The sequence below is a fragment of the Zonotrichia leucophrys genome, chromosome 4 (assembly GCF_028769735.1).
Source record: "Zonotrichia leucophrys gambelii isolate GWCS_2022_RI chromosome 4, RI_Zleu_2.0, whole genome shotgun sequence".
Taxonomy (NCBI): domain Eukaryota; kingdom Metazoa; phylum Chordata; class Aves; order Passeriformes; family Passerellidae; genus Zonotrichia; species Zonotrichia leucophrys.
In genome coordinates, this window is record NC_088173.1 from 35,031,707 (window position 1) to 35,056,797 (window position 25,091).

At 40.1% G+C, this 25,091-nt stretch overlaps 1 protein-coding gene across 10 annotated transcripts in view; it reads left to right on the forward strand.

The window, feature by feature from the left end:
- Positions 1-25,091, forward strand: part of FAM13A (family with sequence similarity 13 member A) — a 184,142-nt gene that overhangs the window by 85,977 nt on the left and 73,074 nt on the right. For all 10 annotated transcript variants that reach the window (XM_064711100.1, XM_064711094.1, XM_064711093.1 and 7 more), the window contains one exon: positions 5,772-5,931. In XM_064711100.1, the coding sequence (XP_064567170.1) occupies positions 5,772-5,931 (160 nt within the window). The remainder of the gene's footprint in view (positions 1-5,771; positions 5,932-25,091) is intronic.

Genomic DNA, 25,091 nt, shown 5'->3' on the forward strand with positions numbered 1-25,091 from the left:
GCACACTGAGTAGAGAATATTGTTGTTTAAGCATGAATTATTGCAAATTGGAGCATGCAGCCGTAACCTTTCTTACAGTGTTCACATAGATTTTAAATACTGCATTTTCCAGCACTGCAAAGGAATTTTTACTAAGCATTCAGTATGCTGAAGCCTTTAATGACAGTTTAAAACATCAAGTATAATATAGCAAGGCTGTAAACGTTCTCATCCATAATCATATTAAGTACTCATGAATATTTGAGCTTAGCAATACAGCTCAAATGCAATCACAAGGAGAGTTTTTGAAGAGCCTCTGCTTTGAAACATTTGGAGATGAGAGCAATGCACTTTGTAAGGGGATGTTAGGCTATGGACTGCCCTTTGTCCCCCTTTATGTAGGTTGCACTCTCTAAGATGTCTCCTGTCACTGTAATTTTATGATGAAAAATGGAGCTTTTGCTGAAGCAAAAGATTTTGTATATAAATGAAGCCAATCAGTAAAGCCATTGTGGCAGCATCACTCTAACTGCTTTGTGTTACCTGTGTTGCCTGCGTTTTGCATTTTATTAATAATTATTATCATTCATTATGTGCTGTTGTTTTATTATTATTTATTAGTGCTATTATTTTTTATTAATTATTTTTTATTTTGCAAGCAGTGCTGGTAGAGCTGAATTACTGAGTTAACTTAGGCTAATAAATCTGATCCTAGAGAAGATAATCTGGAACAGATTTTAACAGGCAGGCAGGTGCATGCCCCAGATTTGACTCTCCAGGATTCTCCAGTATCACAGGAGCTAAAACACCTCCGCAAAATCTCAGTAGTTGTATCTGTCATTGCATTTCACCCCGATTGGTAAGGCTGCAAATGATGCAGGGCACGTGAAGGAGTCACGTAGACTGAGATGAACAACTGTCTCAAGTGAGTGTGGCTGTATCTTTAGCTGCTTATTAGACTGTGATCTTGCAGCAGGGTCTGCAGACATGAATATGTGCCAGTTTCAGCTGCACCAGTTTGTGGTCTGGTGTGTCAGGACAATCCCTTTCATCACCTGAAGTGGATGAGTTCTGGCCACGAGGTTGGATCTGTTAGAGACACAGTGAAGTCTGCCTAGAGGCACAGAACAGACTGCCTCAAGTTGTAACCTCTATAAATTACTGCAACTCTGCTCTCAAAATCTCCACTTGTGCTTGTTGAGGGACTCATGGGCATCTGAGGTACTAATGAAAATGTTTTGCTGGGGCTGGAGAAACAAAAAATCCATGCAGTGTTTCCTGTCCTTTGAGTCCCATATTTCTGGCAGGATTCCCTGGGAGAATGATAAGTTGACTTTGTGGTGCTTCTCTACAAAAGGTACTGTACAAGCAGCAAAAGTAGTTTATAGAGCATCTAGCCCCCTGTGATTGTAAATTAGGCTTACAGTGCTGTCATTCCATGCAAGCTGCTTCTGCAGAGCCACTTGGGGAAATGGTAATGTGCATCTTTCATCTCAGACAGGGTGGGGTCAAGCACTGTTGGGAATTGGTAATGAGATGACCCTTTCACATGGAAATCTCGGGTTTTCAGTTGTGACAGGGAGCTGTCAGCAATTGCTGCCTGGGGAAATCAGTTCAGTGACCTCAGTTCAGCTCATTATAGACAGATTACTACTTCCCAGGTCCTGCTGGCCACTTAAAGCAAGTTTCCCAGGTGTGGTGGATGGTGACAGAGCCCTGTAGTGATGCCTGTCCTGTACCACGTGCATGTTTGGATGTGTCACTGCGCTGCTCTCATTGGAGTCTGGAGGTTCTCTGTCTGGAAAGCCCACTCTGCATTCAGCCTGTTAGAGCTTGTTTGCAGAGACCCGAGGTAAACTCATTTACTAAATGCCTGAGATGTAAGGAATTCTTTTACAGTGAGTTAATCTGACCTCAGGTCACTTTGCTTCTGAGTAAAAGCTGGGACACAGAGCCTTGCTGTGGTTTAACCCTTTGAGACAAGCTTTCCTGAGCATCCCTGTGGAAAGAGACTTGGACTCAGTCTGGAAACCCCAATGAACATGAGGGTGTGGTGTCTGCCCGGACAGGAGCAGCGTGGAGCTGCACTGGGTGGGCCAGCCACGCTGGCAGGACACTGTACAGAAGTGTGAAATGCTGCTGGGTATCAGATTTTGAAATGAAGAGCTGACAGCCTGATCCGATTACCAAGTAATGTTTTAATTTTGAGAACTGCTTTTTCTGCTTTAAAATGACTTCACCAATAATTTCAGTTTTTATTATCCTGCAAAACTCATGGTACTGATGCACCCTTGCTCTTGACCCTTCTTAACTGTGTCAGATACTCTTAATGCTGGTGCCTCACTTAGACAAGGCACATTTTTTCCAAATATTTAATGTGGACACACTGTGCTTTGCACACAGATCATTCAGAGCATCTCTCTGGGAAGAGCAGGTGTCCGTGGAATCTAAGGAAGGGCACACTAGGGAATTTGCTCCTGCTCTGCCTGTGCTGTGTATCTGTTGATGACTTTGCAGGCCACTGTGATAACTTCAGTGAGAGTTTTCCAGTTCAAATTGCTAAGATAGATCTGAGTTTATCAACACTTTTTCTGCTAGAAATAACCATAGAAATTGCAGGTTTATGGCACCCTTCTGCTGTTTGTGGTAGTGAAACTGATGCTTCTGGTGCTGCTACTGAAGTAATTTGTACATATGTGACTGGAAGGGGATGAAGTCCTTCTGTTGAGGATTTTGTAACTGGAGTAAATAGTGTGTCTAACTCTCGAAGCATCGCAGTTGTAATGACTAATTAACATGAAAATAGACATAAGGGAGCCATGGCTATGAACAGTTTTATACTCTGGTGTTTTAACAAGATCTTCACAAATGATGAAAATTTTCCAAGGATTAGGGTGTGCATCAGGAAAGTGAAAGTGTGAGAGAATATTTTCTCACAGATCTGGGTTTTTTTTTTTTTTCTAGTCAGTTGAAGTGACATTTGTAGATGTCATGACTTTTCAGAATGAGAAGAGCTAAAGTAAAATGCTATTTTTTTTACATGCATTTTCAGAAAAGTCTAGTCAAACTGGTAGATCATGCAGTGTGGCAGCAGATGGGGTTTACTTTGTATAAATAGGCAGGGTGGTGTGTGCTCATAATATAAACTTATCTTCAGCTCAGCATATATTTGTTGAAAGGAAAATGTCACCATGGAGAGCTCAAAGAGTGTAATAGTCCTTATCGTGATTGAGGTCTAATAATAGCAATTAGAGGAGAAATATATTAGAAACTTTGTTAAATATGCCTGTTAATGTGGCAGAGAGGTGGCAATGAATAAAGTACGTTAAATTTCCATTAAAATAAATCACTTCATGGTCCTTTGCTTGGTTACGCTCAGAGAGAGGTGTTAAAAAAGACTGAAGCCATGAGCTTTAGCCTCATGTTTTGCATATGTGCCTTGCCCTACTCATACAGAATTGTTCAGAATAGGATGTTGGATTTTTCACAGGTTTGATTTGTAATAAATTTTAACTGGCAAGGTAGTGTGGGGAAGGGAGGGCAAGAAAGTAATGGAATTGGGCAGAAATTAAGTACTGGTTTTGTGCTTTGTAGAAACTATAGACTGGACTGTTTCTCAACCAGGTAGAATTTTTTGTATTAGCTGTTGCCAGTAGGCAACTGTTGGCTGGAGTTCCCAGCAGATGTGGCTTAGGTGAAAATTCTGCTATCTGGAGTCTTTATTTTGACTTGCATATGCTCTATTACATTTTCAGTCCTTTTCCTGGGAATGAGATTCATAGGGGTGCCCTTATTTAAGTTGTACTCTGTTTTGGAGAAACAAATCAGGAAGGTAATAGTCAGGATTTCCCTCAGCTAGCCTAGGCAGGCTTTGCAGCACACCAACAATGGAGCACATCATTTAGCACGGCAAGAGGGGTTCCCATCAGTCAGGACAATTGCATGGGCCTACTGCATACATACACTTTCTTCAGGCCACTTGCTAAGTTTTAGTGAATATTTGACATTCTCCAAAATGAATTGGCCAGAGTGTACCTGCACATCCATCAACAGAAGTTGCTCCATTTGTTCTTTATTTAGTGTGAGCCCAACTTCCACACTAAAGAAATCAATCATCTGAGGCTGACACATTTTTACAGCTGCCAATATTCTACAGTGTAAAAGAAGTCAATCCTTTAAAATTCAGGTCCTGCTACTCCAGCATGTATTAAATGTTGAAATAATAGCAATAAAGACTCTGTTCTGGAGAACACATCTTACAAAGATGTGTTCTGCTGCAGTGGTTGCTCCCTCTGTTGACACGTAGATGTATGGCACAGAGTAAAGCATTGAGAATGGTCAATAGCCCCTACATAAAGGCACTTTTTGATGACAAATGTCTGGGAGAATCAGCTTTCAGAGCCTTGTTGTTGAAATGCACATCTGGCCTCGATAAACTACAGTTAAAGTTTTAGGGTAGGTAGTTATTTGTAAATTTTTATTTACTCTTTGCAGTAAGCAATGGTTTACTTTCAAGTTACATCCCTGTAAAGTAGCTCAGGGGGAATTTGTTTTGCTTTTGGGGGTTGGGTTGTGTTTTCTTCTCACATAACATCTTCTTGTCTTCAGCCAAAAGGTACTTGAAACTTTTTTTTTTGTTTTGGCTTCTCTGCTTCTTCACTCTAAATGTTTCCTATGTTTCATTACTCTTGATATCAGTCTCTGCCACTTTATCAGGTCTTTAGGAAATTCACATCCATGCAACCACTTTGTGACTTACTGAGAAGCCTGTGTCTGCTGGAAATACTGTACAATAGGTAACATTGAATGATTGCAGAAGAAGATTCTTCAGATATTGTACTTTTGCATTAAAATGGAGTTTAAGTCAGTTGAGGCCAATAAAATTGTCAATAAAGTATGCAGAAAGTTTATATTCCAGCAGATTATCATTAGATGATTCAATGAGTTATGAGCTCTGTTGCAAGTGACATGCATTTTTTGCTGCATGAGAGAGTTGTGTGGAATAGATGAGGAAACATGCAGATACATACAGTATCTTCCCTTTTCTGTGTGCCTTCAAGGTCTGTGGGAAGCTGCAAAGGGGCCTGTTTCAAGAGAGAAAGAATCCTCTTCTTCAGCAGCCAAGAAGTTGGTTATTCTCCCAGAAAATGGAGCTTAGGAGCCACTTTTTGTATTAATCTTTTAGGCTCTTCTGTGAAAGGCACCATCCATCTCCATGTTTTAGAAAGCCCTTTGAGTTATGACCCTACTTTCAAAAGAAATAGTAACTCAAAATTTAGATTAAAAAAATGTGGTGTACAACATTGGGTTATCAAGACCTTGTTTAACATTTCAGTGTTTTGCTTAGCATGTGGGATTTCCTAATTTTTTCACTTATCCTTCCTGTGTGCCTTTGAAGTTATCATGAACCAGGTTTTGGAGGAATCTGACTCTTGAATTAACAGTTTAGAGCATCTGAATGCCTGAGCTGTCTGCGCTGTGGGTCGTGAAACCCAGCTTGCAGGAGAGTTGGTGGCACCTCATTTGGTGGCAGTCTTAATTCTGTCCCTGCCTGGATTCTGTGGATACGGTAGCTCAGCCAACAGGTCTGGTATTTAATATTGATAAGAAAAACTGCAGATAAACGGTGATAGTTGTTAACAACATAGCCACAGGCCTCCTTTCCAGTTCAAAGTTTCCTGTGCCTGCTATCCAGCCTGTATCCACAAATGAAATGTTACAGAGACCCTCTGCAGGACCTTTTGTATGTTGTGTCCCTGTAACACTCTGCTTTGTCATCTCTCCAATTCTAGCGTGCGCTCTGGATTTGAAGGGATGAAGGAACTGGAGATCTGCAACAAGATAATGACAAAAATGCTGGAAAATTACAATACCTTGTTTGAATTAGAAGGTTTGAAGAAGGATGAAGAAAAGCCTGTATGTGAAGAGCTAGCAAAAATAATTTTGGTAAAAGTGAGTATCTCTAATATTTCATTTTCTCACAGCAAATCAATAATTCAGGCTTATTTCAGGCTTCAATTCAGAAATCTTTTAGATAAGTGGAAGGCAGACTCTTGTAATAATGATGTGTGTTATTGATTGGTATGCAGTTTACACATTGATACTGCTGATAGGCTAATTTTCATTACTGGCCCGGAAGTTCATTTTATTAAACATCTTACTCTTTGTTGGCTACGCACTTATTTATGCAGGAAATATATTCACTAAAATTTAAATGTTTTTAAATGAGGAGGCAGAATAATTCTAAGGACAGTGGTCCTAGAGTACCAAACCTCTAGGACAGAGGTTTCTAACCTTTGCCTTTGTGTGAAGTCTGCCTGTCTCAGACATGCACTGGAGTTTAAAAGTCAGGTGTTCTCACTCAGCCATTTCTGGATGCACTTGAAGAGAAGCATTAAATAAGAGTCTTTGCAAAAAGTACATTGGAGCTCTTAAAGAAAAGTGTTGTAGTTAGAGTATTACGCCTTTGGTGGGAAGAGGGCTTGTGTGTAACATCAAAGGATTCTAACATTTAAAAGCTGACAAGTAGGGCAACCAAAAGTGCATCGTTCTGGCTTGTGCTGTCTCTACCACAGGAAACAACCTCAAGTCTGTGCAGGAAAATGGTCATGAGGATGGTTTGCAGGTGCCTCATTTCTTATTGTGTGTTAACTGTGCTGATAATTACTCTCCTAAAGGGTGTGAATTCTTGAGTTTGGGAGGGTTGAACTACGCGCCCATCCTTGGTAGGGTTTTACCCACTGATAAAATCACTTTAGCCTTCACTGTCTGGAATAGAAGTTGTCAGAAAATAAGTTATGAAAATACAGTGTCTTTGACCTTGACGGAACAGGAGGTTTGGTGTGAGCCCAGGTTCTGCCATTCAGATGAAATCAGCTGATAACATCTCTGCCTTTGTGATGTATCACAGGAGGGTCTGCTGGATTGGTGTAAGTTTGGCTCAGCGGCATTTAGAAGGGTTGCTGGTTTTCTTAAGTGGTGAATCAGTGAGGAAGTATTTTGCTGTATTTAGTTGTCTTTTAGCTGTTACTAGCACTCAGCTGAAATGCCTCCGTGGAAGGAGACAGAATCACTGATAGCCTTTCAGTGTAACAGTAACTTCTGCTTAACTTCAGTGGAAGTGATCTGCCTCGCCAGTGATATTGATGTTCAGCCATTGATGATCAGTGATGTTCAGCCACTGATGATCACTTCAGCAACACAACCAGGGAAAGAATATATTTCAAAAAAAAAAAGGGCCCAGAAGAAATGCTTCAGATGTATTTCCTTCTCCTTCAAGCCTCAGCCAGTTCCAGAAGTCAAGATAGTCTTTCAATTCCGAGGACTTAGTAGTAATTGGGATTGCACTGAGGTGAAGATCTGGGAAATTTCCCACAGCTGTTGGGAGATACAAGCTATCAAATTACATGGTGACAACCAGAATTACTCCAACAAAATACACTGAGATAAAATTACTCAGGCGAGATGGGAAGTGTTGCCCATTGCATTGCCTCAGGAGACAGATGATTGCCTGAGAGAGCCATGCCTAAATACAGGGGTTCACATTGTGTTTGCATCTTTGGACCTTGTTGATATTTTCCAAATTCTGCTGGCAACCAGCTGCAAAAAATTGACCTTGTTTGTTGTCCATCTAATTTGGGTGGGAAGTTTCTAGTTTAATCAGGGCACATACTCAAATACAAGAAGTACAATCATCTAACTTCATGTAGCAAAGGTACTAAGAAGGTTTTTTGAAATTTGTCAGGCGGCTCTATGAAGGGACATTTCATATTATTCTCAAAGATTAAATTTTTTGTATCCTAGCAAATATCCCCCATCCTAGTCAATTTGTATAATAAACTAGAGATAGTACACTTGAAGTGAAAACCAAGTGATGATGAGATTCAGTAGAGAAAAGTGATTGCCAGATTGCTAATGCATGAACCATTACATACAGTAGAAGCTGTCTGTGTTGTTCAGGAACAAATGCCTCAGAGAATTATTTGTGATGACCTGTGTCACAGTGTCCAGAAAACAGCAAGCTGTTTGTAGGCAAAGTTACTGCTTCTGGAAAAGCCACTGATGTATCTACAGGTAGGTGGATAGAAATTTTCCAAATAATCCTGTTGTAAGCAGTGAAGATTGTAAGATGCTCAGGACATTGCTCTCCAAAACTGAGGCCCTGTTGCTTTTAAGAATGTTGCATTGAAGCTTGAACCATGGTGGGATAGGGGAGTGAATGGCAAGGAAAGTGAAGAAACTGTGGACTTGCCCTTTACCAAACTCATCTGCATTTATTTAAGTGGCTTTTTTACCTTCTGTTTTGGGAACAGCAATAGGGTAAGGAGAATTTTAGATGACCTCACTCACTTCCTTGTTGGGTATTCCATCATCCTTTCCCTCACATCCCTCACTGCATTGCCAGCACTTCACTCTGAGTCACTACACTGCTTCCTTTCCTGTGATTGCTTTCACTCTCACTCCTTCCTCACTTTTCCATGTTTACATTTTTCTCTGAATTCCCACAGCCCTGTCCCACTATTCTTGCTGTCAAATGAAAACAAGAATATGTGGATCATTAGATGAAGTCACGGAAACATCAAGCTTCTCTTGGAGCTGTGTACTGGAAAGGAAAAAACAGCTCCAGTGGAGCAAGTTGCATCTTGTTTACTGTGTTGGTCATATCTAGGGGAAATCCACAATGCTGCAGGCTTCCAGGAGGAGCAAGAGCATTTGAATCAGGCACAGACTGTGGCAGATTAAAGAAAATATGTTTTAAGGAGGCAGAAAATTAATTAGTTTTAGAGATGGGAAAAAGAGACGTGATTTTTTAGGGCTGTTGATAGTTGAACTACCATTCTTGTTGTGTGTGTGCACTGAGGAGGCACAGAAACACCTTACCCCCAGTTATATTTCTTCTTTCAAAGTTTGTTCAGTCATTGTGAAAGCCAACTTGTGCCAGGTAAAAGGGATTTCTTAGCTTGCTTTTTCAGTGGATCACAATTCAGAAAATAAAGCAACTGGAAGTCTCTGCAAGTTGCATTTCAGTCCCTGCTTTGTTTCTCCTCTTGCTCATTGCTTAATATTATAATTACTTCTAATTATAATATTGTAATATTATAATTAGAAATTATGGAAAGTGTTTCTTTGGAAACACCTACATCTTTTTTAAAAGTACAATTTTAACAAAAAAGAAAATTTGTCTTAGAATAGTTTCTCTTTCATTGGGAAATTGAACTGTCAGCTTCATGACACCTTGCCTGGAAGGATTTTGTTCCACCTATTAGAATGATACCAAATGATTATCCAGTCTGGTGGCCAGCAGGTGGAAGTATAACATGTGCTTTCTTCAGAAATATAACTATATTTGGAAATGCCTTATAATAAAAGAATTCTGGGATTTGATTGACAACTGTTTTTTAAAATTCTGAAATAAACTGAATTTTGTGGGAGTTTACAGGTCTCATTTGCAGCCAGCTATTACTGCAATCCTTAATCCAAGCTTTACTTCAATTTCCTAAGTCAGTAAGAGTCTCAGTCTGTTGATCAGTAGGCTCTGCTAGTTAGAGAGAAATAGGTGAAGTGGGTTGAACATTCTGATTAGGTGCTTGCTCGGAGGTCACATTGTCAGGATTGTAAATACCTGTTTTTTATTAGGCAGTGTTATGTGTAAACAGTTAATTTTCTGATAGTACATTTGCACTGTTGTGCATTTTCACATTATAGATGTCAGGGGTTCCTAAGAAAATAATGCTTATATTTTGCTTTGGAACAGAATTCCTAGTGTGAATCCATATGATCCTGATAGGTTTTTGTGTTACTAAACTGAGTGATATCTCATGCAGTGAACAGTTAGTCAGTCTTGAGTTGCAGTACTGCCAATTTTGTAATCTTCTGGAAGAAATAGGTTTACAAAACCTATGGTAACAACAGAAATGATAATTTGAACAATAAATAATAATAAATAAAATAAAATATTAAAAAGGTCTTGAATTGCTGTTTGAACTGTAGTTGTATATAGTCCTATGTTGGAGCAGTAGCCGGTGGTGTATTGCTGCAAGTGGAATGAATTGGGGTCTTGGAATAACAGTCATTAGGCTTCCCTAATGATCAGAGATGGGCAGTGAAGGTTTTTATTTAGTTCAGGTGGCAAGGGAAATTTGGGCAGGAGAGCTACCATGAGACTTGCTCTTGGGAGATTTCTAGAATTATTCCTTCTGCTGGCTTGAGGTGAAACATGCCACCTTTAATAGCAAGGTTTGTAGCTCAGTATTGTCTTCAAATAAAACATATGCTTTATTACCTAGTCATACAGGATTACAAGATCTTATTTTTTCTATTGTATTTCACCTTTTCCCTCCAATGCCTTCTTGACAGAGCACTTCTAGTTTCAAGAACCAGTCAGCTCAGAGCACATAAATATTTGCACTGGCACAGAACACTGACATTATGAGGCTGTAATGCTGTTCCTGGTTTGATCACATGCTTGGGACAGGAATGCAAAAGGCTTTTCCCATTCCTCTCTAGCTGGGTGGTAGAATACATACCCTGTTCACCTGATGCAGAAGAAAAAGCAAGTATATTTTGAAAATTAATATAACATTAAAACAATACTAATGTAATATAGCATTAAAATCAAATCCAAAGTCGATCCTACAAAGTCCAGTAAATACATATACAGTTTTATCATTTTGAGTATATTGTAGGTGCATTCGGATGACCTCTGAACAGGCAGGTTTCAGTCCCTGAAGAGCTGCAGAAATTGGTCCTCTGCTGATTTTTGCAAAAACAAATAATTTCAAAAGAACTCTTATTTTAGAAGCAATTACTTCCCTGCATTTTTATCCTGTTTGTTTCCAGTCTTCTAGCCAGGGCTGCCACTTCAGTGGGAAGGATGAGTTGACAGAGTAGTTTTTTGCACTTGAAATGGCAGCACAAGTGCACGCACAGCATTGTGCAAGCCTGCTCTGAGATTTGTGACATGCAGCAGTCCCTTGCTGCAGGTGTGGCTGCACCTCTGGGTGCTTGGTGTGTGCAAAGTGTGCACTTCCTGTCCTAGCCAGGCAAAACCCCAAAGTGCATACTTGTTTTGGCAAGGAGAGTGCTCCAGATAACTTAGCTGAAAGTGGAATGCTTGCTCCTTCCCATTGAACGTTCTGAGCAGATCATTCATAATGAGGTAAGATTTGAGCCTTTTGTCCCTCAGGAGAGGTAGGAAAGGTAAGATTGTCACAAAGTTCTCTGTCTTGGCTTGGCAGGTCCCTCTGCAGCTGTTTAAAGCTCCACCTCCACTGAAAGCCACAATTTTTCAGCTGATTTCCCGTCATGAGCAAAGCTGAATGTTCACTTACAGATGGTTCTTTCCCTTCCTCAGCTGTAGCATGAGGTTTTAATCCCTTGAAAAGATCTGGGAGAAAGTTCCGAGAAGCCACCAACCCCACAACTAATGGGCTCCCTCTAAATAAGTCCCTTTCCCTGTCACCTCAGGTTACACACTCGGCAGACACAGGAGCAGCCCGTCATTTACGTCAGGAAAAAAGGCATCCGTTTCTAATCCATGTTACACTGCCCTGGCTAAGCCTGCAGGGTCGAGATAGTTTCCTTTATTCTTCTTTCATGTCTGGGACCATTTTAGCATCGTGTTAATGGTCAGCTTTCAGTACTGGATTAATTCTTTCCCATCAGGAGGCATCAGGAACGGATCATTGGAAATCCTTTCCAAAGATCTGAGCAAACGTTTCCATTTTCCCCTTATTTGGGCAGGTCATGCCAGTTTGCTCCTGTGTGGACTAAGGAGCCCCCAAGAGTAGGAGTGGGTTCACGTGGGACTTGTGAAGATGGGTGGAAAGTGCATGAGGAGAAGGAGCACCTGTGGAAGTCAGTCTCCATTTTCTTGTTTAGTGTTTCTTCAGCTAGAATTCACTTTGCAGTTGTCCACCAGCGAGCAGATGGGCATGTTTATAGTAAGGGTGTATAGTGATTCAGCCAGAATGACATTTTAAGATGTGAGCTGACGGGAAATGAGCAATATGAGATTTGTAGGGGAAAGTTTATAAGCCTCCAAACCCTTCACCTATAGGAAATTCAGTCTGGAGTGAGGAGGATGGTTATGTTTAGGCTGTGATTCAGAAAGGCAAGTAAAAAAACTCTGAACAATTCCTTGTGTAATTCTGAAATGGCTTTCCAGTGCTTCTAACTCTGCTGGCTTTGTCAGCCCTGTGTGTGTGTGTTATTAAACCAGAATGTTTCTGCTCTTGAAATTCACTGAAGCATTTACAGGATTATAAATCTGTCACTTGTGGTGTTACTAAATGCAGTCCTGAATATTTACACAAATATGCTAATGCTAAACTCTGTAATAAATTATTATGCTGATTCTTCTTTCACTAGAATTTCACCAGCCATGTTTTAATTTTACCATATTATGAGAAGAAATTTGCCAAGATTCAGGACATATAAAGGAAAGACAGGCAGATAACAAATGTCTCTTTCCTTCCTGCTGTCCATACTTCTAGTTTACTGTAAATTGTTTTAATATAGCTGACAAATTTTGTAGTTGAGGTGCTTAGGTATTTTGCTTTTGCTCTCTCACAGTTTTTTTTTCTTGAAACAAATACTCATTGGTACTATCACTGTCCCATGATAATTCCACATAGCTAAAATGTGGGGAAAATAATATCCATATGTATATGTGTGTCCTGGTCTGTACTTGCACTTGTTTTATTTGAGATGTTTTTCATTCATTGTCTGTTATTGATTTGGGTTTGTCTGAGGTTTTTGTTGTTGTTGTTTGTTCATTTGTTTGTTTTGTTATGGGGATTTTTGTGATTTGTTTATTCGGAGGGATATGATGTGATTTAGCAGTTGGAAGCAGTCCATCTCAGGCAGTACATCATCAGCTTTCAAAAGGGAGGCATCAATCAGCACCAAGAAACAGGGTACAGTAAAATAAGCATGTGAGCTTCTCCAGTAGCCAGCTGTTGGTGAGCATCATTGCTGTACCCATGGGGGAAAAAGGAGATTAACAAGAAGGTGAAAATTTTTCAGCTAAGATAAATGTCTCAGTTCCTCCTGTTTAGATTCCTCAGTGTTTATTCTGTTTCTCCTTAATTAGTCACTCAGTTAATCAGGTTACACAAAATGATCAGCATTATCCCCTCTGTATAAACCAGCAGTCAGTGTTGTCTTTGTGACAAGGACAGGTTGCAGGCAGGCAGAACTGACCCAAAGTAAAAAGTGTAAGAGATTTTTCTGTCTGTGGCATTTAATTCTTGCTGGCCTCTGACATCAGCTTCATCTGGACAGCTCTGAAGGTGAGAGATTCAGAAGGAGTCAGCACTAAATTAATTCCTTTGCCCAAATTAAGAGCAGCAAAATGCTCATTGACTCCTGTGAGTACTGTGAAGATCCCCATTTTTCCAGAGGGTGATTGGTGCACCCTGCTCTGCCTGGAGCACTTTTAGTGCTCCAAAGCTTGTTGTCATAAATTGGGCTCATGGCAGTCTGAGAGCAAAAGGAGCATGTGATGCATGGGACCACATGCTCCTAAAGTCTGGATATGTACAGAAAATTGAAAATTTGAAAATCTTGAAAATCTGATGTATCCAGCAGATCCCAGCAGCATTTTACCTTAACTGCCAGCAGTGAACATCTCAGTTTCAGTGTTAAAAAAGGATCTGTTCTTTGTGCACTGAGAACCTTACATGAGTAACTAGAACAATATAGACACTAGGACTCCCTAATTTACTGCAGATCAGGTATTTCTTTTGAAAGTAGTATTCCATGAATTCCATGTGTGAAAAACTTCTTTCCTTGTGAGTATTTTGATTTTTAGATCTGAAAATACTATTTAGCTTTTTCAAGACTGAGTTTAAGCAGCTGTAATGTGAGATACAGATCTGGAGAGCCTAGATTTTTCCCATATCTAGGTCACAGCTCTCTTTTAGATCATCCTTTTTCCATTTATGAATAATATTACAGTAAATAGATGAAGCAGAATCCAGTTTTCAAAACTGAAAAGTGGAATAAAATGTTCCCCTGAACTGATCTGAGCTCTGTTGTTACTGAACGCTTCTGTACACATACACACAGTTAGGTAAACCCAGCACGAGACAAGTCATCTTGTGCCAGTTTGTAAATGTTTAATTTGAATTTTTTTAATCTTAAATTCTGCTACAGGCTTCTTATGGGGTGTGGTCATTGACACCTTAATCCCCTGCCAGTTTATATATGATGGTGTGCTGGTTTAGGCTGGGGTAGAGTTAATTTTCTTCATAGTAGTCTGTGTGCAGCTGTACATTGGATTTGTGCTAAAGACAGTGTTGGTAATACAGGGATGTTTTAGTTTAGTGGATGGGCATGGAAGATGAATATTTTCCCTTAGTGAAGTCTTTGTGACCTTTTACAAATTCTGGAATTATGTTTGATCCTGGCACTAGCAGTTTAACTTCTTGCATCATTCAGTCCTTCTGCATGGCTGGAGACACATTTTACTCTTTCTCCTGGAAAATACCATGATAGATGGAGTTGGTAACATTGAGCTGCATCATGGGATTGTTGCTATGTTTGTCATTTCCTTTCACATATTGCAGTCCTCTCTAAAAATAATGGATTTCCACATCTCTCTCTTGCTTACGTATCACAACTCTTGACCTTTGTACGTGTTTTATGGCAATGAGTGCAGTAGGTTAAGGTTGTACTGATGTGAAACAGAGTAGCTTTTAGCTGTTTATTAAGAACTACAGTCTCAGGTAAAAGGTCATATATATAAATAGTCTTGGGAGAACAAAAGGAAATGAAAGTTAAACTGAAAAGGGTATTAGTTTTATATTGGAAAGCAGTGATACATTTCTTTTGCAAACACTGAGATTCTCCTTTTTATCACTTCTATCTGAAACAGCTTTGCTGAACTGTGGTTATTAAAGTATAGTGTAAATGATGGCAAGGAAGAACAGCAGACAGGAAGAAACTGACCCAGTATTTATATGCTAAAAGCAGTCAAGGCAAAAAACTCATTTGAAAATACTAGATGTTTCAATGTTTGTTACCAGTTTTGTTTAGTATGATTTACTGACATTTTTCCCCCTTCTAACAATGATGTTTTCATCACTTTCTGGGTACAAAATGGAAGGCATGCCTAATACATTGTGGGGGGAGATTTTTTTCTTCTGTTATTGTTCATGTTAAATAATTTTCTGTATTTTTCCTGAAGGTATCTGTGCCACAGAATGACAATTTGTGAACTGATAACTGAATAAAATCAGTTATTCCATCCAGTTGACATTCATGAAAATACCTGTGACCATGTGCATTAGAAAATGCCTTTGAAATCTCCGTACCAGTGGCCACATGATTTTAGTCTTAGAAATACAGATTACTTGATACCTTGCATGTCTTTTGGAGCCTTAATCAGCCGTGAGCTGTTTTGCATGGTCACAGAGGGAAAGACATTCCATATTGTCTGCATTTTGTGAGTAAGAAGAGCAGTGCTGTAATTGCTTTGGCACCCTTGACAGCACTGCTGCATGTGCCCCCTGCCCTGCTGTGCACCAGGGAACTTAGTGCAGGGGGTGCTGTATTTGCCACTCCAACATCAAATAAAGGGAGAGCCAGGAGCTCTTAAATCCACTGTTCCTTTTGCACTGCTACATGCACAACAGTGTTGTGACCTTGGGAACATTGACAGGTGTGGCCCTGGTGACACCTACCTGAGGCAAAGGCTGCACTGCAGTGTTACGTGGAGGGAAGCAGGATATTCCCTCTCTGTGCTGTACAGCTGCTGACCCAGTAAAGAGTCAGCTGTTGCAGTCTGTCCTCATGCAATCAGCTAATGCATCATTCCTGCAGTCATTTGCAGCATGGAATTCCCTGAATAATCCTCTTAATGTCTGCTCATCATACATTAGAGTGCCTGTGCTGGCTCACACGGGGGATCCATCTAAGCCAGTGTGCTGCTTCCAACACTGCCCATAAGCAGGTGACAAGGGAGGAGAAGGACCAGGCAGCAAGGTGTTTCCTTCATTTTTTCTACCAGTTCATGACTATTCTCAGAAGTTCTGCTCTTTATAGGGTTTTTGTATTTAGTGATGTCCAGAGTATTGTCTTGTGTCTCTCTTTCACGTGTGTAAGCTTTTTGCTTCCAACGTCTCATCTGTAAAAGTGTACTACAAATTGCTTCCTCTCACATGAAGAACTGACTTCCTTTTGTTTGTTATAAATGTGGCTTTCACTAGTGTCATTTGAAAGTCACCTGAAATTTTTTGGGGTTTTTTTTTTTTGACATAGTGAACAGTCTGACAGAACATCTCTACCACCCATGACCTTACACGCTACCGTGGTGTTTGGGGATTTTCTTCCTGATGGAAAATTACCACTGGTATTTGCAACCCTAATCACTGTGCTGACAACAGTAATTTTCACTGCACAGAGGCAGTGACCAATCCCATGTAATAGCTTTTCTCTTTTGGGGCACAAGGCCAAACACTTTGATGAAGTAAATTGGATGACATTTAGGTGAAGTCAGAATGGCACATTCTTTATTGCAGAAGGGACTCTGACTCCTTGTTTCTGTAAGAAAAAACCCTAGTCTTTGCTTTAATTAAGAAAAAGTTTCACATTTATAAAAGTTCAAGTTTATTTTAATTAAAGTGATCTTCTATGTATTAACAGCCAAAAAGTAGATCTGGTGCTTTCTTAGAAGCATTTAAAACTTGAACTGAGAAACCCACAGGCCAGTTTCCTCTGATTATGCAGTATGTGGGACCAGAAACAGATTAATTTCTGAATCAAGCAGGAAAGAGAGGATGAGCACAGCATTAATAATGAGATTATTCCAGAGATAACTGGGAATATTATTTTATCAACAAATAAATTTATTGTTGTCATTAAAATACAGCACAATGTAGAACCATTGTTTTTAGTAGCTATTTTTTTTCCTAAATCCTTCCTTAAGCAGTCATAGTCAGTTGCATTTAAAGTCTTGTGTTAGTGTGGTAACATGCTACAAATGCAAGAGACTTTAAATTGACTGCACAGGTCAGTATCTCCATGACTAGAGTTGACTGAGGCTGAAACATAACAATTTTTATGCCTATTCAACATTTTGTTGAAAAGGATAAAAGGAAGAGTAATATTCTGTTCTGTTTTGAGCTTTGCATCCCAGATAGGTAACAGTGTAAGATGCAAGTCTGCTGTATGAATCCTTCTTACTTAATAATGGCAATGGATAAGGGAACCAGTACACTTTGTTATTATAGTGTAAGGTTAGGAGGAGCTGCAAGTCTCTATGTTGGCCACATTTGCAGATGTAGGAAATGAATGAATGCTTTATGCTGATAGACTTCTGACTGCACAATTTCCCAAAAAATATTGCCTGTCATAGTTAGGAAATCAAATGTTCTCTGGCTTTCTCTGTGATCTTGTCAATTCTTGCATGAAAATCATTACAGAAACTTAGTTCAAAACCTGCATTTGACAGTGTCCTGTAGAGATGTTGATGATTTACTTTGGCCCAAGTACTCTTGAAAGAAAATTTCTCTTGTTAACTGTGGTGGGACTTGATGCCAAGGTGAGCAGGTGCTCCAGTTGGAGCAGGTTTTGGGGGGTGTGAGAGGGAGAGGTGGTTGCTGGCAGTTGTTGACAGTAAACAAGGCTTGGGTAGCTTTCCAGGTGTAAACAGTTAACACTGATTGTTGAGTACACACAGTTGAACAAAACAAAGTTTGTTTTGTATCCAGTCTGCTGCACTGGAGATTTTCTCTTCACATGGGAATGGAAAGTATACAGTTGCTAATAAGCCATACTCCTTAGAGCATTCTCTGGAGATCTGTAATGTTCTGGAAAAGTGATGCTCAGGTAGTACTTCTCCATGCTAGTCATTTTGTGGCTCCAAGTTCATTTATCCCAGTTGTACAGCAGCCATGACATGGGTTTTAAGGGAAATCAAGCTTTAAAGCACAACAGATTTCGTCCCACTGTTTTATGAATTTCACAAGCAATGCTGAAAATTAATAAATAGAAATCTCAAAGAATTCTCAATCTTCAGTAATTCAAAGATGCACTGAAATGCAAAAAGGTATTATGTAATAATGTTGTTTTTTTTTAATGTGAGTACAATGGCTGGTGGAATTGCTTACTTCCTTAACAGAAATGCAGACAGACAAGTGCTCTTTAAGTCCTTGCAAGTGTGACCTGACTAAATGCTGTTGGTTTTACTATGTGTGGAATGCAAGTGCCTGATTTTAAATACTTGCATTTGAAAATTACAATTTACGTTTATTGAATCCCAGTACTAAAGAGTGTTCTGAGAGCAAGAGTCAGATTTCTGAACATGTACAGTTATTTAATCTACGCTAGTAGAGTTAGGTATCAGTTTAACTGTGGTCAAAAATATCTTAATTGATTTGACTTTTTGATCTCTTAAGTTCACAGAATGTTTAAAAACATATATATATTCCAAAATATGCTTAGTTACTGAAGTGCAGCATGTTACTGGAAATGAGCATGTTCTTTCTACTTTCTGGATTTTAAAGGGTAAAATCAAACATATTGCCAGTTCTTCACAAGTTAATATACAAGAGCAAAACACTTGACAGCAGTGGGCTCTCAGCTTAAACTATGCTTGAGATTCTGGTTTTGTTTGTTTGTAAGTTCTCCAAGTAGCCTAGGAACTTGGGCAGCCTGAAAATGTGACTGCCTGATATTCCTAGTAAGTTTTGTCTTTCAGTTTGCATCTTGCATGTTAATGGTAGTGAGTTCTTCCCCTTATCCTAATTAATATAGAGATGCCCTTTACAGTTAGAAAAACCAGCCAGTTTGTAGGAGGAGTGGTATAATCTTACAGTAATGTTTGCCTTGTAAAAACCAGCATGAAATGAAGGACAGCAGGGAAGGGGCAGGTGTTGGAATTTGCTAGTGTTGATATAAACTGTAAATAAGATCTTTTCTTAGAGAATCAGAAAAATATATTTGTGTGCATTCTGCCCAGTGCAATTAAGACCTCTTGCCAGAGCCTGCATTTGGCAGACTTTTAGAGGTTAATATTTAATAGGTTATTAGCTAGTGCTGTTTGCTATGTTCCCAGTATATGGATCTCCTGCTCCCTTGGAAGTATTACTTTGTGCAAATTAAATGCATTTCTGTACTGAAACACATGAATCTACATATGTTATTACAGAATCCATGATGGAGCAGGTAATAGTGTGCTATCACAGGTTTTTCTGCTTTTAGTTCATGCGCTTCTGTTGTCATTTTTCATCTCTGTTCAACATAATAAAAGCAATTACTGTACTGCATGATTCCTGAAATCTCTGACTATTGCATAGTCAATTAATAGTATTCAGTCAGTGGTAAGCCTGATCCTACTTTAACTGCAGGAATGTTGATTTCTAACTTTTGCCATCAGGTGACAGAAGACTCTGATCTAACACAGATGATTCACTTGAGTCATTTGTCTGCGATGACTTGTAATTAAACTGGAGGTGTAGTTGTAATGAAGATACAATGCCATAGAAATGGGAAATAGAAAACACCTATGAGATCACCCTGAAGGTTCTGTTAGAGTACAGAATGTATTTTTAACTCCTTTTCTAGTTCAGAGGTGAATGATCCAAGAACAGGATCGTTCCTGTCCTTTTGTTGCTGGGTTGTTACGTGACCTAGTGGAATTTCTAGTGGAGTCTCAGCTTATCTGTATTACCCAGTGTTGATTCAGAGAGTCATAAAAATGAGCTTGGGCATGTTTAGTGCCAGTTTATTGGTATGAGAGTGCTGCTCCACCTCTGTTCAAAATTCCTAAGGCCTGAACCTACTTTACAGAGTTTGTAAACAGCATTCCTTATTGCTGGGAAGGAGAAGGGATTGAAGAGTAGAAGCTAGAGTCAGCATTTACAGTTGTCTTTTCAGTTGTTCAGATTCCCTGGTTAATGAGTTGGCCATAGGGGAGAAATACAGAGGTAAAACTAATCTGTTTTCCTTGAAGGATCTGCCTGCACTTTATGGGATATAGCACAGTTCAGACCAGTGCCAACAGTGTCTTTTAGGGAGCCAATTCTTTCATTACTGTGTAATTCGTTGTCATGCTGTGTACAGGAGAAGCACCATACATGGAGAGAGACAGGTTTCTTAACAGCTTGTTTTAAACTTCCCAACCTACTTACATGGACTTCAGTGGAACAGCTCTGAATTTTGGCACAGCTTCAGATTTTTCTAATGAAGAAATCCTTTGGCAAACACACACTTGTTTACACCTGAAACAGTTGGCCAGCAGGATGAAGGAATGTAATGGGCACTGTACTGCCTTACCTTTGTTCTCTGGCTTTTGATGGACTCATTAACATTTGCCCTTTAACAGCACTGCAGAGAGTTACAGAGCATTTGCTTTAGGATTCCTTCACTGGAGGTGACATTTATTTTAAGAATATACTGAAATACCAAATAATGCCCATTGTAACTACAGTAACTTACCATAATTTTGCTTTCTCTCACTATTGTTCTGTATGAGCAGGTGAATACAGACATGGGCAGAAAGTCTGCCCTGTGGGAAGCTGAGAGCAGGAATTGTGACCATAGTCAGCCTTCTGAGTTCATTCCTCCATCTCTCCTGTGATTGTGATCATCTGGCCACGTTTGTGCTTCTTATTCTTGATGCATCATCTGTTCAAGCTAAGAGAGCCCAAAGTGGACAAAAGGCAGAAGTTTCTCCAACAGGAGCAGTGTCCCAGCAGTGTAGTCAGAACTGTAGGATTTGGATGCAAATAACTTCCACTATCCTTGTGGGATACATTCAGGATTGTGACTAAGGCTGGATTTTTGTATTTCTCAAGAGGAAGTAAGGTTTGTTGCTGCACAGAGATGATAAGGCAGTGGGCTGTCGTATCTCTCCAGTGTGAAGTAATGCATGCTTGTTTTGTTTTTAAGCAGTTTTTTTCCTATTTAATCCACCAGGGAGTCCTCAACTTGCCTTTTGCTAAGATTCCTAGGACCTCTGATCTGCAAAGTCCACATCAATCCCACTCTTTCCTCTCCACCTGGATCAAGCTCTTTCAGTTCAGTGCGTTGCCTACACTAGGTTTCCTTTGGCAAACAGATGCCAGGCAGCAGTTGGCCATCGTTGGGAGCTGGTTGTATCTTCTGGCTCGAGGCCCGTACATCTTACTGCTTTTTGGCCTACATCCCATGCAGACTGCAAGCTTGCAGGATTTTGACAGAGCTGCCTGGAGAGCTGTACAGGGCTGGAAGGTGAAGGGATTCCCTTAGGCAAATGAGCCTGACCTCCTGCAGAAAAAGGGCCTTAAGGTGTTGCTGTTTCACTTCAACAACCTCCTCTTGTGTGTGTGCTGTGGAGAGTCACAGGCTAAGATAATCTTACTACTAGGGTGATTTCTTAATTTTGAATGTTTTTAGGACAGGATACCTTTGGGTTCAGGTTACATCTTTCTGGGGTGTACAGTTTTAATATTTATCCTTCAGGGAAAATTTGGAGTTTGTTCACTGAATCTGCTTTGTTTAATAAGAGACATGATTTTGACCTTGAGGGTTTACTGAAACAAAATTAATGGATTCACAGTCGGTGGCAAGTAAACTACCTCTGGAGCTAGAAATGCCATACCTGCATAACTGTGCTTGAGTATCATAGGCTTTCTGAGAGTATTTGCTAGCTCCTTATCTCTGGAATTGAGCCGTGTTAGCAAAGTGTGTGTTTACTCCCAAGCATTTGAGCAGTTCTGCTGTTCACTGTGCCTTTGGTCAAATATGGAGGCTGTGGTGTTGTTTCCTGAGCTGAGTCAGGCTTGGTGCTGTGACCACTGCCCTGGAGAGCCCGTTCCAGTGCCCAACCACCCTGGATGTCCCCCAGAACAAGGCTGGCCCTCCTGGCTGCCAGGGCACTGCTGACCCATGTTCAACTTGCCATCAACCAGGACCCTCAGGTCCCTTTCCATGGCACTGCCTCCCCAGTCTGTCTGTACATCCAGGGTTGCCCCATCCCAGATGCAGAATCCAGCACTTTGTCTTATTGAGGTTTACATTTTTGGTGATTGCCCAGCCCTCTGATTTGTTGAGGTCTCTCTGCAGGGCCTCTGCAGAGGAAGTCAATAGCTCCTCCCACTTTAGGGTCCTCTAAAATTTACTTAGTATCCCTTAAAATCCTGTGTCCAAGTAATTAATGAAGATATTGAAGAGCACAGATCCTAAGATTGGACCCTGTGGAACTCCACTAGTGACAGGTCACCAGTCTGATGTCACCCCAGTCACTGTAACCCAACCCATGAGCCAGTTGCTCACCCATCCCATGATGTGTTTATCCTGGACATTTTGTCCAGGATACTGTGAGAGACAGCATTGAAAGCTGTACTGAAATCCAAAGGATTCCCTTGATCAACTAGATGGGTTACCTCATCATAAAAGGAAATTAAGTTGGACAAGGAGGACTGGGATGTGGTTTAAAGGAAGTTGATACTCATCTCTTTGACTCCAAAGAGTCTTGCTCTCATTAAGACATCTGAATTTGCATAAAACATCAGAATTTCATTGAAATTTAAAGCTTCATACACTTTAGGGTTGCATCAAATTTATGACTTTGGTATCTGAGAAGAGCAGAGTGCAGAGGAGGTGTTTTAGTCATCCAATGCCTAAAAATACAAGTAGAGTATGAGAAAGCCAAATCTGGCAACGGCAGCTGCACGTATTGTAAAGATGACTACATTTATCGTGACTTTATGGTTTCAGTATGGTAGCTAATCAAGGAAGGATTTCAGGCTTGGTTTTGAGTGTGGAAGACAGTTGGTAACTACATTATTTTTCAAGTATGTGTTGACTCTACTAAACCTGGAACAATTACAGAGCTATTGATCTTTGTCTCCCAGTGTCAGTAATTTGAGATGATGAGGCATCTTTAATTTGAGAAAAACTTCACAACTGTAATATTTCTATGTGGTTTTAAAATCAGTATCTTAGGTGTAGGTGAAGTGATGAACCAAGGTGGATTTTAGTGAGATTTTTATGTTTCACTACTTTCTGAAGAGAATCTATGTTTTGGGGAAGCGTTTGGGCACAAGCCCATTGTAAGACAGCAGCCTTACTAAAGACAACTTTACTGAGGGACACCAGTTGTCACCAGTCTTGACTGGGACATTGAGCCCTTGACCACTCCTCTCTGGATGCAGCCAATCCTCACCCACTGAGCAGTGCATCCATCAAATCTATGTCTCTGCAATTTGGAGAGAGGGATGTGGTGGAGGCAGTGTCAAAAGCCTTGCAAGGTCCAGCAGATACTATTTGCAGTTCTTCCCTTGCCTTCAGCTCTACTGTTATGGAAAAAAATGGCAGAATAATTCAGGTTGTTTGGATTATGTTGTCCCACAGCCTCTCTGACTTCTTTGTCCCCCCTTGTCCACACAGCATTCAAACCATGACTTTGGCACTACCTCACACACAGAAATTCTGTGCTGTGTCCAGTAATGTAATCACACCCTTAGTGGGACCATAGGAATAGAAAGTAAGAGAATAATGTAAAAGTGTGAGATGAATGTAACTGGAAAATCTCACTGTAGATTTATCCCTGCCTTTGAAAGCCATTTGGGCCTGAAGTATATCTAGTATTCAGAGCTGCAGGAAATTTATCCTGTCCAGATTAATCCCAGAAGTCCTTTACTGCAATAAAATGGTGGTGGAGCTGGTGTTGTGTGAGAACTGGCTGCAGTATGAAATTTTGGAGACCCACAAGTACAGCATAAATACTCAGTCTGTTCACTGAATGACTTGAAGGGATTTGCTGTCTCAGCAGGAATTTCCACCAGATTCTCTGGGGCAATTCAAGATGACCTAAACCCTCTGGCAAAATCTGTCTCCAAACAAGGCCTGGTGTAATTGTCATTGTCATTACCATTAACTTTGGCAGAGAGCTATAAACTGTGTGTATGAATGGAGTGACTGGAATATATTTGTTCCAGAGGTTTCAATGGGCCGATACCAAGCGTGGGTGACTTTGGCAGGTGGCTCATTCCCTGGTCATTTGACTGGGCAGAACTGGTTGAGTCAGGTTGATTAGCTGTCAGGAATGAACTACAACTGGCTAATGTTCTCCCTTTCTCAGCCCTTCATGAAGCAGAGGTAATGCTGATGAGTGGATAGATTGACATTAAAGCTTTGTGCTGATAGCTAGCCAAATTGAGACTAGAGTGAAAAAGAAACCAGCATTCCAAATTTCCGTGCATTGCTCAGCCATGCCTGTATTTTTCCAAAGAAATGTACCTTTTTCTATTCCACGGGATAATTGTATTGATATAGACAACTTCTAAGTTGAAAAAGCACTAAGATGACAAAGTATGAAGCCTTTCAAAAAGTCATATGGACTTTTATGTTTGGTGGACAACTGTAAGAACTTCATTTGTGTATTAAGCAAATTTTTGAGGGAGTTTCTCTTGTCTGGAAGAGTACTATGTTCTTAAAACTTTAAAGAAAAAAAATGGGCTGTGTATGTTTTAAATACCTGGTGGGTTTTTTAAGGATTACCTTATACTAATTATATCTCTATTATCCTTTCAGTGATGACATTTAAGTATAAACTCACAGCTAGTTTCTTCCAAAAGATCTTCATTTAGACTTCATAATTACTTAACTCAAATGGGTATGAATTGTCCAATTATTTGGACATGTTCATGCATAGCTTGAGATACTGGAATTTTTTTGTTTTCCTACTTGAGAATATGAGTGAGGTACTCAGAAGAGCAGGATGACCTTTGCTAAGGATCTGTCTTCAAACCATGTTGGTTCATATGCACAGAGCTCTCCAGACTCATCTGGAGCAGCTCCTGTTCTTCAAGAACAGAGAAAGATTACTCACCATACCACATCAGATCTTTTGAATATGTCAGATTTATCTTTGATCTTTGCACCCAGGAGCTTCTGACACCTCACAGGGAGATGAAACATCCCTGTGATGCAGCCAGTCAGTTATGAGGAATCTTGTTGGTATTGTCTGGGATGATGTCACCTGGCTGGTCAGCTTGTGCCTCCAGGTGAAAGGTTTTCTTGCACTTTCTTCAACACCCATCAGGGTGCATGTTTATACTGGTCATAAAACTGACTGGTTTCTATTACAACTGCAAACACAGTTCCTTGCATCTGAACTTTGA